This window comes from Sceloporus occidentalis, unplaced genomic scaffold (assembly GCF_023333645.1).
Source record: "Sceloporus occidentalis isolate IW3139 unplaced genomic scaffold, rSceOcc1.0.p SCAF_166, whole genome shotgun sequence".
Taxonomy (NCBI): domain Eukaryota; kingdom Metazoa; phylum Chordata; class Lepidosauria; order Squamata; family Phrynosomatidae; genus Sceloporus; species Sceloporus occidentalis.
This window is the reverse complement of record NW_028317146.1, coordinates 1,138,351-1,151,371: the sequence shown is the minus strand read 5'-3', so window position 1 is coordinate 1,151,371 and position 13,021 is coordinate 1,138,351. Positions and strand designations below refer to the sequence as shown.

Here is a 13,021-nt window from a genome sequence, read left to right as displayed (position 1 = left end):
CATAAAAAAGCAAGTCTCCAGCTTTGTTGGCCAGAAACACGTTTTGGATTTTCTTCCCAGGCATACATAAATACTGTGTCACTTTCTCTAGAGAGGAGATGGATTAGGTCAAATGGAAAGTTGCCATGGGAATCTCAGAGCTATCTGAGGCATTAGAAAGGAAAAAAACAAAAATCAGCATAAAAACTTTTTATACTTACATACTATAGAATTTTTGGCGTGCTCAATATATATAGATAGATAGATAGATAGATATACATACAAAAAGTATAGTGCCTGTAAATAGCTACCATACCAGGTATTGTATGTAAAACCTGACGCTGCCCAGGTAAATGTAATAATACAAATTATTTTCCCAAAAATTTTGTTTATACACAAATATTAAGACACCTAGAATGCAATAGCTAAAAATGTTTTTTTTCTGTGGTTGTTCCAACACTACATTTTGTGTTGGAATACTATTTGTTTCCCTTTATTCTCATACCTTACCTAGCCCCGTTTAGACATGCTATTCACACTTTGATATAATGTTCAGATTTTATACTTTGCCTGAAACAGCCAGGTATTGTGCACACATCTTGGGATTGTTTTAGTCCATGTTGCCAGATAACAAAACATAATGAAGCAGCTTTCTCAAGACATTTATATTCTTTTCCCTGACGCATCTGAATAATCCTTACTTATCTTAAAATCATTGGGATTTTAAACTAAGGAAGGATTATTCAGCATTCTGTGCATCTGGTTATCGCTGGAATACAACTCCAATTTATATGTCACTGTTTGAGGATAATTACAACATTGGGAAAGGACAGAACACAAAAGTAGTACCATTATTGTGAATTTTTGTGAACCGGTATGCCAGTTACTTGGAATATCTACAAATAATGAATAATAATTTGAATTTATTTTCCATACTTCTCACCTTGATCTTTAGCAAACATATACCATTCAACGTGTATCCATACATGTAAGATTTGTATGAAGAGATAAGTACATACGTTACATTCTATATATACATCATAATTAAAAATCTTGAACTTATGATATGATTGTCAATGAAAGCTCTACACAGTGTGGAAATACCCCCCTCTCCACAAAAGTGATTTCTATGAGGAAGGATATATGGCACCAAACCACACTATTACACAATGAAGTTATGATTATTTTGATAATTACACATTATTAGTATTCTAAAAGATAATGCATTTCTAAGTCTATTAATGAGCTGGTATTTGTACAGGTCCATCAACCACCATGGCTATACCTTTTTGTTCTTGGAATACGAGTTAATTAAGCACTGACTGAACCCTAACCAAATTGTTGCCTTCCCATAAACGGGAACTCAATGGGTTAAACACAAGATCTGCACAAAAATATTCCAAAATATAATTTATGTTGTACAAGATCTACCCTTCTCAATGTATACCCCAGCGTAAGACCTACCTTAACCCCGATAACAGCTTTTCGTTGATAGAAGCAGCACAACACTGCTGCGAGATTCCCAAAAACATTGCAAAAGCAATCCTTGGACATTTTCAAATCCTTGGTCTGAAGGTTATTAAGAACTGAAGGTGATCACAGTATGACAGCAATATTGTTTCGTCCCTTAATTTTATACTGTCAGTGCAAAGCTCCAGCTTCTCGTGGGATCCTACATTCTGTCTTCCACCCTGACATTTGTCTTGGCTTATTTGCTCAGATGGAGCTGTGACTATGAACTCGGTGAAGTCTGGCAGGCATCTGCACCGCCTGCCATGTATAGAGTGCAGAATTCTCATGTGATTCCTCTTACTCACCAATGAAATTCTAACCATCTGAATAGCCCTCACCAGCTGAGCTCCCTAAGGTTTTCCTTTCGGTATACAAACCATTTGCATTCCCTCGCTCCTTGCTTTCATACCTTAAGAACCATGCTCAGATCACATCACAGTCATCGTCAGTAGCAGATCCTAGAGACAGGAAACCAATTGTAGGTGGAAGGGTTCAATCGACCCACTGTAAACTCTGACCTCCGGTAGCCAATTCGACAAACGTAAAGAGACGAGTAAAGAAAATGCTAACCACCTGTGATGACACAGATAAGACATCATCTCATCTGTAATGTAGGGATGTCCTGCTTTGTTTGTTTTTAATTTGAAAGCTTCTGCTAGAAGGTCACAGGGACTCAAGAAAGTGCAGCGTATATGAAAGTGTTAAATACTGACTTGTAATAGCATGTAAAGTTAGTTCCAATCTGCTTTGTTTAACTAGGAGACAAATTCACAAACAACGACCGGAGGTCTCAAGAATGTGGTAGCTGTATTTGATGGTTGTTAGCAGCCTTCTATATTCACAGACAAATGCAACAGGGAATGGGATCAGAAATCAATGATTCTGGGGATAAGTCATTTGTTTAAGTAGAAAAATATCTATAAATCATTTAATGACTTCTGTGATTACATGATACAGAGAACCATCTGTACAAAAGGAGAAAACTGGATGCATTCTGTCCCAAAGTGCAAAATCTAGAGCAATCACAACATATACCAATATAAATATTCCTGCTGCTTGATCCAGAAATAATGAGGATTTTCTTACTGTATTGTTATGTTATATTGTATTTTCATATATTAAATTTTAACACTATTGTGTGTTCAATGTATGTATGTAGAATTTCATACAATAATTAGTGACAAACCATAGTTACTTTTCTCTAAGCTAATTAAACCTTTATTTGGCTACCACCACTAACACTGCTGTCTAGGCTTTGAAACTGAAACTGTATTCAATTTAGTGAAACAGATCCAAAGAAACAAAAAATAACACATTGAATTCTGCACAATATTGTTACAACACAGCAACAGGCCCCTAGGGGATAAGCTGATGGGATTTATTCGATCAAACGGCCTCAACTGTACATAAAATATGCACATATATTATCATGTTGCTTGCACTGCATTGGAGGTGCCCAATTTCCATTAGAATTTAGCATGGTGTGAAAACAGGGTCACAAGCATCTTGTTCCATTTAGGTGACAGCTTTGGCAACAACGTGAAAATGAATTCTGCAAGACAATATTTGCTAAGGGCTCTGCAATTAACCTACTCCATGATCAGATCTGGTTATTTCCCATCAACGTCCCATCCCATCAGCCTATTGTGTGTGACTCTTACCCAAGCCTTACCCTCTCTATAGTGTGTCAGAGATCTGACTGCCATTAGATGGAGGGCTCTGGATCCCAGACACAAAGGTACAGGTGTCAATTGGTAAAGAACCCTAAACCTCTAGATTGTAAGCTCATTTGAGCAGGGAGCTCCTGACCTTAAATGGTTATGCACTACTATGCATTGTACAGCACTACAGAATATGATGGCGTTATATAAATCAATAAATAATAATAAACAGCAATGTTTTCTTATTTGGATAATGAAGAACTGTGTGTTTCACCCTTTTGACCTGCCAATCAATTCAATCACATTAACCGAATAGAATTTGTTTGGTGGAAATGTGTTCTAACTTATATATACAAATATTTTCACGAATTGTTTATTTAGTGCAGCGTATCTGTTTCCGATCTCCCATCACTTTCACCATTCTAGTCCCATGTACCTTGCACGGCCGGGCTCCAGCAGTGCCTTCTATAAGTGCCTACTAAAGATCACGTCTCTGATTGTTTAACCCGGTGTAGTTATGTCATAATGGTAACACCTATGTATTGTTTGTTACATACAAACAATTGCAAAAGAAAGCTTGTAGAACATGGAAAGGGAACAAATAGTTTAATTCCATCGATTTTTTAAATTGTGTCATTTATCTGGAGAGTAACATTCACTCCAATAGGTTTCTCACTCGTTGACTTGTCTCTCTTGTGGCCTGAGGCATTATTTTGAGGGAATGTTTACTCATTAAAATGGAGGAAAGCTATAATCATCACGACTGACTGGATTTATGGGGTTGAAAATAAAGTGTCATGGGATTTTGTTTTCATGAATGTCATTTGTAAGGACATCATTAGCCTGGGAAATGTTGAACAACAGTACTTGAACAAGCTACTAGCTGCCAAAATGATACATGGAAAATGGTTCCATCCAGAGGAATTCCATGCGAACAGCTTGGAAACAATCATAAACACATGTAGAATGAACCACGATCAATGCCCTTACAATACTGATGTATACAGCTTGCCAAACAAGCGTACATTACAGATAATTTACATTATTCATGCATATACACTGCTAGAGGACGGAATGTTTCCTCAAATTAAGCTTGTTTTTTTTTTTTTAAATAAAGTTGCAAATGTTCTGTAAATGTTTATGTTAAGTATGCCATAGGTAGTGTCCTCATTTTACACTGGAAAATCTCCTGATACTAGCATTTTACCATCCAATATCATATAAACAATACTTTTGGGTGTATTATTATGCGGTTATGTCAAATACTTGGTACCGCTATTATTATTATTAAATAATGTTCTAAAATATACAAATCTCACTAAAAGACCTAAGAACAGATACGATGAGAACATGGGATTGTTGGAACAATGTTTCTGATTATTTAGTCCATGATCACATCTGATATAGTTGGGTGCTACACTAGGGCAACAGCAGAGGGGCTTCGGAACTTGGCCCCCTCCCCAGGCCCTGTTAAACTAGGCCTAGGGCTATGTACTTCCTCACTGCCAAAAATGTTTCATGCATTTATTAAATTTGAATCATTAAAACGATAATATGACGAACATTACAATTATATGATAACATAATCACATTACATTCCTAATAATAAAAACACTAATTGATTTATTATATTGTAAATGCAAACAAATGAAGTCATTTTAAAGCTGTAACAATGAGGGATCTGTACACAGATATGGAACAGTATGATCCGCCAGGACAAATCGTGCATCTGATTCATTTTCTGTTTTTACAACCAAATGTACCGTATTTGCTCGATTATAAGACGACCCTGATTATAAGACGACCCCCCAAAATCTGAATATTAACTTAGGAAAAAAAGAAAAAGCCTGAATATAAGACGACCCTAAAGGAAAAAAGTTTTACCAGTAAATGTTAATTCATGTAAACAATTTTTTTAAATAAAAGCTATGATTGAGAAAAATATTTTTTTTGTTTTTATTTCCTTGTATTTTCCAACCTGTCCCCCAGTTACGCACATCTGCCCCCAGGCTTGCCACACCAATATGGCACTGTGGCCCATGATATGCCTTTTAACCCTCTATATGCCACTGTGCCCCATGGTATGCCTTTTGACCCCCTATGTGCCACTCTGCCTCCAGAAATGCCTTATACCCCTATATCCCATTCTGGCATTTAGGGGGTTAAAATGCATATTATGGGGCAGAGTGGCATATAGGGAGGTATAAGGCATTCCAGGAGGCAGTGGCATTAAGGGAGTTAAAAGGCATTGTATAGAGCACTCTATAAGGCATTTCAGGAGGCAGAGTGCTCTATTAAATGCCCCCTTAACGCCACTCTGCTTCCTGAAATGCCTTATAACTCCCTATATGCCACTCTGCCCCATAATATGCCTTTTAACCCCCTAAGTGCCAGAGTGGCATATAGGGGTATAAGGCATTCCAGAAATGCCCTATGTCCCCCATTTAACACACACACGCACACACACTTACCGGTGCTTCCAAATTCCTGCTGTATTGCCGGGGCAGCGGGTTGACGTCTCCTTCCGCTGCAGCCGGAAGGAGGTGGAGTTGGCAGCGGGGGGTTGTCTGCGTCCGTCGCGGATACCTTTCCCGGCTGTCAGAGATCAGAGTTCCGGCACCTGTGCGGGGAACTCTGATTTCTGACAGTCGGGGAAGGTATCCGCGACGGACGCAGACAACCCCCGCTGCTAGCCACACCTCCTTCCGGCTGCAGCGGACGTTGTCTACGCGGATCGCGTAGACGTCAACCCGCTGCCCCGGCAATACAGCAGGAAGCACCGGTAAGTAAGTGTGGGGGGGGGAGACAGGAGGATCCAGGTCCCCTGCAGCGGTGCGGGGGATCTGGATCTTAGTCTCATAATCAGACCTCTATTTGAGGTCTGATTAGAAGACGACCCCGATTAGAAGACGAGGGGTATTTTTCAGAGCATTTGCTCTGAAAAAAACCTCGTCTTATAATCGAGCAAATACGGTAAATAGGGATCAGTATTTAAAGTATGGGGCTTATAGGGTGAGATATACGAGTCATAAAATTAAAAGACATACAGATAACGTGTGGCCAGGGTGTGGTGTCAGATAGCTGCAGTTCCTGTGGCTTATCAAAGACTCATAGCTACATAAACAGTAAAAACGACAGGTGCAGATCCCCCCTCTAAATCAAATTGCATGTAATGTTCTGACATGGGAACAGAAGGATGTATGAAACGTATTTTATGCAAATTACAGCATACAAGACTTGTATGTATTTTCATTGGTTACTAGTTCATGAAGAAATCTGGTCACCCTAGTTATAATGGTGTAACTGTTATACTACTACTACTGCTTCTACTGCTGCTACTACTGCTGCTACTACTGCTGCTACTACTGCTGCTACTGCTACTAATACTGCTACTACTACTACTACTGCTGCTGCTACTGCTACTAATACTGCTGCTACTACTGCTACTACTGCTGCTGCTGCTACTGCTACTAATACTGCTACTACTACTAATACTGCTACTGCTGATACTACTACTACTGTTACTGCTGCTGCTGCTACTACTACTACTGCTGCTACTGCTACTACTACTACTGCTATTGCTACTACTACTGCTACTACTACTGCTACTACTACTACTACTGCAACTTCTAAATCTCTTCTTTTCCGTATATATTTCCACATACTGGTGGAAAGTAAGATTTAAGCATGGGGAACCAAACAGCATTTTTTATGTGTCTGTTTCTTGTGTAAAAATAAACCTGTGTGCTACAAAATCCTACTTCTGGTTAAGGTGAGCTAAAATTAGATGCGTTCAGTTATATAAAAGTTAGCTTTTTATACTTCACATCTTACTTATACTATTTATAAAGGCCATTTCTGGTACAAAGTCCATAGCAGCCAGTGGAATGGTCAAAGAACAGGAGCATTTCATTGGTCATTTATAAAAAGTTGCACCAAAATAAACATTTGGGGATGATTTTATGTCAATGCACCAGGTCTATTCCTACTCAAATTAACGCCTTACTTAGGTGTCAAAAAATGCACCAATTTTTTAAGAAAGTAGCTAATTAAAAATGTAAATGTAAAAGCACAAGTTTATACCAGGCCCAATGCTTTGACCTAACAACTCTTTGACAGGTAACAATTAGATATAGAATAGTTATTGTACACAGCTCTTCAGCATGCTTAATAGTTAAATTATTAATAGCTATTTGTTGAAATGTCTCTACAACCATTGGAAATCTACTTAGTAGAAATAAAACAATAATGCTCACATTATATATTAATGTTGTTTAAGTATGTGAATTATGCTGACATATTTAATCTATTAATCATTCAAAATATAGATGGCCAGGTCCCCTCTTTGAGTCCTTTGAGACCACCGAGACTACACCATGTCTCATGCAGCACTGCTAAGCAGGGCACTTACTGTTATAATGTGTCAGCTGCCCTCTGTGACTTCAACTATTAGTAGCACAATGATTCATGAGCTGGGTATCATTAAACTCCGATGTGTTTTTCTTGGAGTTGTAACTCACTGTAACATTCCAAACACTGCTGATCTCCAAAATACAGCTCCAATGGGTCATACTTTGGAATCCAGATCCTTCTATTCAATCTCACATACCAGCAGTACTGAGGATAACAGATATTGTCTAAAGGGCCACATCATAACACTTACCACTTTTGTCGGCACTGGTGCAAAGTGGTAAAAGTGGTAGAATTACATTTTCATTTACAACTCTGCTTTTAAGTGGGGGTTTTGGCTAATCTTGAAATATGTCTGAGACCAGGGATACGCAAAATGTAACAGAGTTTGGCCTATGGTAAATCCCCAGTTGTAAGCTCTGCAACATATGATCCACTTATAAAGGCAATCTAGATCCAAAATGCAAGGAAAGACAAGGGGACAACACAATTATGGCTAGAGTTAATACAGTGAGTTCATACAGTTTATCAGAAGGGTTAATGAAGTGAAACACTTTCATGCAAGTGCCTGACTCTCGCACCACATCAGAGTGAGGTTTTCATACACACTAAATACTGGAAACAAACAAATCTAAAGCAAATGTCAGTACACAAGAATTTGGAGAGTGGGAATTCCATACATTATGTGCTAGGCAACAATACAAAGAAACATGCTGGCTAAAGAACTCCATGGCTGTGCACGGGATGCTCTGAAACCTCTGGAATCAGTAAGCCATACATGTGCTCAAACACTAGGTGGCAGCATTGGCAAAGTCACTTAGAATTACATTATCAGCTTGATGCATAGAAAGCCGTACACAGGCTGCCTTTATATTTATTACAGCGCTTACTTTAAAAGTTTATTTTAAAAATAAATATTCTTGACTTTATTTAGAACACAGCATTTATAGCATATTTCTTTTCGGCTACCACTTGAATATTTTCTTTCATCACGTGTTAAAAAGGTATGCGCAATCATGAAGGGAATATGAATTTTCATACCATGATTGGCTCCTTCAGTTTTTTTTACATATTTACTGATTTCTGTGGCAGGAAGGATTCACATATCCCTATATTTTTTGTTTTTTTGTTACTCTCTAACACTTCCCATCATTACCTTATTGCCTGTTCATTAGATGGTGGTTTCTCACAGGTTACTGAATACACATGATGGAATCACTGACTCTTTCTATCTGATATTAATCACCTTTAATTATCAGCCATCTCTACAATAACTTTCTAATATATTTGCTTGCTCACACCCTTTCTTTACCCAAGATATTTATATGCTCCTTGATACTGGCAAGGGTTAATCCACCAGCACGCGCTTCAAGCTTCACTAACTCCAGTTTAGTGAATTTAACACTTTCTTCATATCTTTGCTCTTTGTTTTTTTGGCATGTCATTTCACCCTGAAGCATTGCTTCACTTGCCCCACTTTCACTATATTTAGCCGTTACTTGCTGAAGCAATGATCTCAGCTTCAGTACAGAGCCGTCTCTCATTCATTCAGGCCTATCTGATCCTATGTCCCAAAGGGTAGACAGCGTTTATTCAGAGAGATGTGCACACTCAGGCAAAAAAGGCCCACAACGCCAGCTAATACATCTATTATCCGCTTCACGCCACTCACGCTAATCTCACGCAGAATACAACATACTATTGTTTTTGCAAATCCTTTCCATGGCTTGTTAGCCGACTTATTCAAAACAAATTGTGAAAGGTCCATTTCAGTGGAAGCACCTCACGTCTGGAGACAAAGACAATGTCTAACAACTGCCTTATTAGCTGAAATCAGAATATGCCAAGTGCCAAGACCATTTTTCACAAACTAAAGTGGTGCCTCTGCCATTCTTAGGTTTGGCATTTTTACCGTATGACTTCTCACAAGCTTTGAGTGATTTTGGCATTAGTTCAAAATGTGCCCAAGCATCTACTTTTAAGACATGGGAATATCTTGTTATGGTGAACCTCTCCTCAACATGTCATTTGTAGTAACTGGAGGAGAATGAATATGATGTCATAAGTGGAACGTGCAATGTGCTAGAAACTGGTGGGCCTATGGTGGATTGTAACATGCTATAACACAGAGGCATACAAACACAGCATTGGGCCCATCTAGTCTGACCGTTTTTCCTCAAAGTATAATGAACCTTGCCTTGGATTGAGACAGCTTTATGGCAATCTCATGCCGGTTAACATTCCCTCACTGTTGATATATGGAACCTATTTTACTTGCGCACCTTGAAAATGTCACCTATATTACCTATTCACTTGCATGTCTAAAAATGTTGCCTCCTAGTATTAGTTCCTACAAAGGTTCAGAATAAAGATAATGTAAAAGGAGGCATTCTGGGTTTTTAACTCAACAATACAAGATATGGCTTGATTACTGTCTTATGATTACTGACATTTCAATTTATATTTTTGTAAAACATGTTTGCTTCACATAACAGCGATCAGCCTATGTTCCTGTGATTCCTATCTACACTAAACAGTCCTCCTGCTACCACTGACCTCGTGACAAACGCTTTATGTTGTTGGCGCTGTTTGTTTATAATTGCTCAGGCATTGCTTAGCTTTTCCCGTCTGCCTACATAACAAAAGTTGTTTGAAATATTTTTTTTTTTTGTCTTTGTTTCTTTTGGATAGGTATTTATAAACGTGGTGCAGATCTTCTGAAAGTTGTTATTTGTGTGAATTTTCCACAATTTGACAGCCAAAATATTTTGGCAGATTATGTAATATAAATAAAATGAATAAATTAAATACATATGGACACCGCTTATTTTATTACAGAGGTTAATTTGATTAAAGGACTGCTACTTTTTCAGAAACAAAATGAATGCAGAAACATGGCCTACCGAGTCTACGCATTGTTAAAGGTGCTGTTCCACTTACTCTGCTGAATTTAACACTTTTACAAAGCAATATTAGAAACATCATTCCTAGTAATGCTGAATGCCCCAAAATATCCCAGGAAAAAATATCGAATCATAATTTGTCAGAATTTAATCTCATGGGAGCAAAGGCCTCTTCTCCTTCAGTACCTGTATGTCTAAACATGAGTGAATCTTAATGTCAAATGGTATATTGTCAATATTAATATTATTTTTACTGTTTCTCTATGGTAATAGCGCTACAGTATATGCTGATCTTCATAAATAAATATAATGGAATGTAATAAATGGCATCTTACCTTCACGTATTCCATGGCCGGTTCCAGAATATTGTAGTCTCTGCAGGGTTAAAGAAAAAAAATTAAACTTTCTGTGTACTTACATTACATTTATTTATAAAGCGCTGGCCGATTCCGCAGCGCTGTTACATTCATTAGAACAACGTATAAACACATACAATAACACATACAATAACAAACTGGTTTTGTGCGAATGCCTGAATATTTGTAACTTTGTATACAGTTACCCTGTTTCTCATTATTTAAATCATCCACACTAACATTTAGAAATGACATACTTATCAGAACACCGGTTTAGGGATATTCACATTAATATATTAATAACTGGAATGTGCTTATATAGTCATTTTAAGTATGTTTAGCCAGAGGCTAACCCAGAGTCTAAGTGCCAGTCTTTGGCTGGTTTACTTAGTTCTATATTATACTAATTCAGAAATGAGTGCCATTATATCAGTAATTCAGAAGTTCACAAAAGTTTAGTTTGACACGGTTACTAAGTAAATGAAACAAACTGTAACCAATGTTCTATACACTTGTGTTGTCAATGTTCATGTTATTCTTATTTTTCATTGTTCTCTGTTGTAATTGTGTTATGCAATCTGCTGTTGCTCTATGAGTAAAAAAATAACGTAATTAAAATAAGATAAAGCTGTCCAATAAAAAGAAATTCTCTACAACCTGTGTGTTTTCTGTTAAGCTTTAGTAGTCATAGTCCATTAAATAACATGGTAAGTCACTCATACAGGACCTGATTTCTTCTTTTGGTTTAGGTCTAGGACAGAGAACACAGACTTCTACAAACGCATGCTAATTCTTTTTATTGTTTTATGAAGCGCCATCATATTCCGCAGCGCTGTACAAACTAGTATAACTCGTAGTGTAAAACATAACAATTTGGACTTACAGAAACCAGATGTAAGGAAGGCAGCCTGCTCAAATGATCTTACAATCTAATGAATACTAAGTTTGGTGGAATTTTCCTTTGCTTAGTTAAGGTGGTTAGCTTGGAATTTTGTTATCAGCGCCCACGTTTTTTCACAGTTTCATGCATAAAACTAATTACTATTGGACATACGTCTGTTACCATGGAATACTTGAGTTTTCCCTACTGATCTTGATCACAGTTCAGTTTAAATTCACAAACCAGAGAACAAGAAGATTTCTAATAACTGTTCCATTAGGAGGCCCCTTCAGTAAAGCGGCTTTGTTCACCACATACATAAAGTAAGATTACGAGCGGACCAAAGATTACGACAGGACAAAGAATTTCAATGCAAGACAATTACTTGCCCTGGAAAAGTAAATCAGTGACTGATGTCTATTCAGCACCCCACACATATATCCCCATGAGGCCACTTCACAAGCTTTATGAAATAATTGTTAAAGTGGTAAATAGTTATGCCATATAGAAGCATTAGGATAAGAGGTCTGTGTCCTGCAGAGCTCACACTCTGAATATGGAACAGGTCATGTGCATATAGAAAGAACATCGCCTCATATAGAATTTGATTTCTATATTACTGCATCTATATATTTCAAAACTGGTATATATATATATATATATATATATATATTGTTCTGAGGCATATGAAAAATATTTCCAAGGTTGCGTTAATTATAGATTTAAAATATGGGTTCTGGGTTTATTACACAATGAAACAAAATATTATAGTAGTATAGTAAAGTGAATACAAAATTTAGTTTTAACAGTTTATACAAAGCATTACATGGAATATTTCAAATTGTCAAAACAACTACAATATTATGGTGAAAGTATGATTTGATGTCATGGGACCTTTTAAACCCTTCCACTCCTTGAGCATTAGTAAAGCTATTCTGAAAGCTGTAAAGCCTTTTCAGATAATCTTGTTATATTTGTGACCCATTCGTAGTGTAATCAGAATTTTAGAGCCTCTGTACTTCTTTCAAAAGTTTTGCTGAGGACAATTCTTGTTTCCAGTTAACTCTCGCTTTCATAAGGCGGTACACACATTGGCGAGTCAGTCTGGCAGAATTCAGAGATTGATAACCATTCTCTATATGTTTGTCTCCCCAGACCCGGCTTTTCATTAACAGTTAGGGCGTATGACCACTAGAGGTCTCTGCAGTCTGATCACACAATAGTTCTGACCCCAATTTATTTTTTTTATTCAATAAGGTAATTTTCTGTAACATTTTAGAGGTTGTATTCAGAGTAATAGAAAAAGAAAAATAAATGAGT

The 13,021-nt window shown here is 37.3% G+C and overlaps 1 protein-coding gene across 2 annotated transcripts in view; it reads right to left on the bottom strand.

The window, feature by feature from the left end:
- LOC149279427 (breast cancer anti-estrogen resistance protein 3 homolog) overlaps window positions 1-13,021 on the bottom strand; it is a 40,254-nt gene that overhangs the window by 14,918 nt on the left and 12,315 nt on the right. For both annotated transcript variants that reach the window (XM_089501179.1, XM_089501180.1), the window contains exon 2: window positions 10,801-10,840. In XM_089501179.1, coding sequence (XP_089357305.1) covers window positions 10,801-10,840 — 40 coding nt within the window. The remainder of the gene's footprint in view (window positions 1-10,800; window positions 10,841-13,021) is intronic.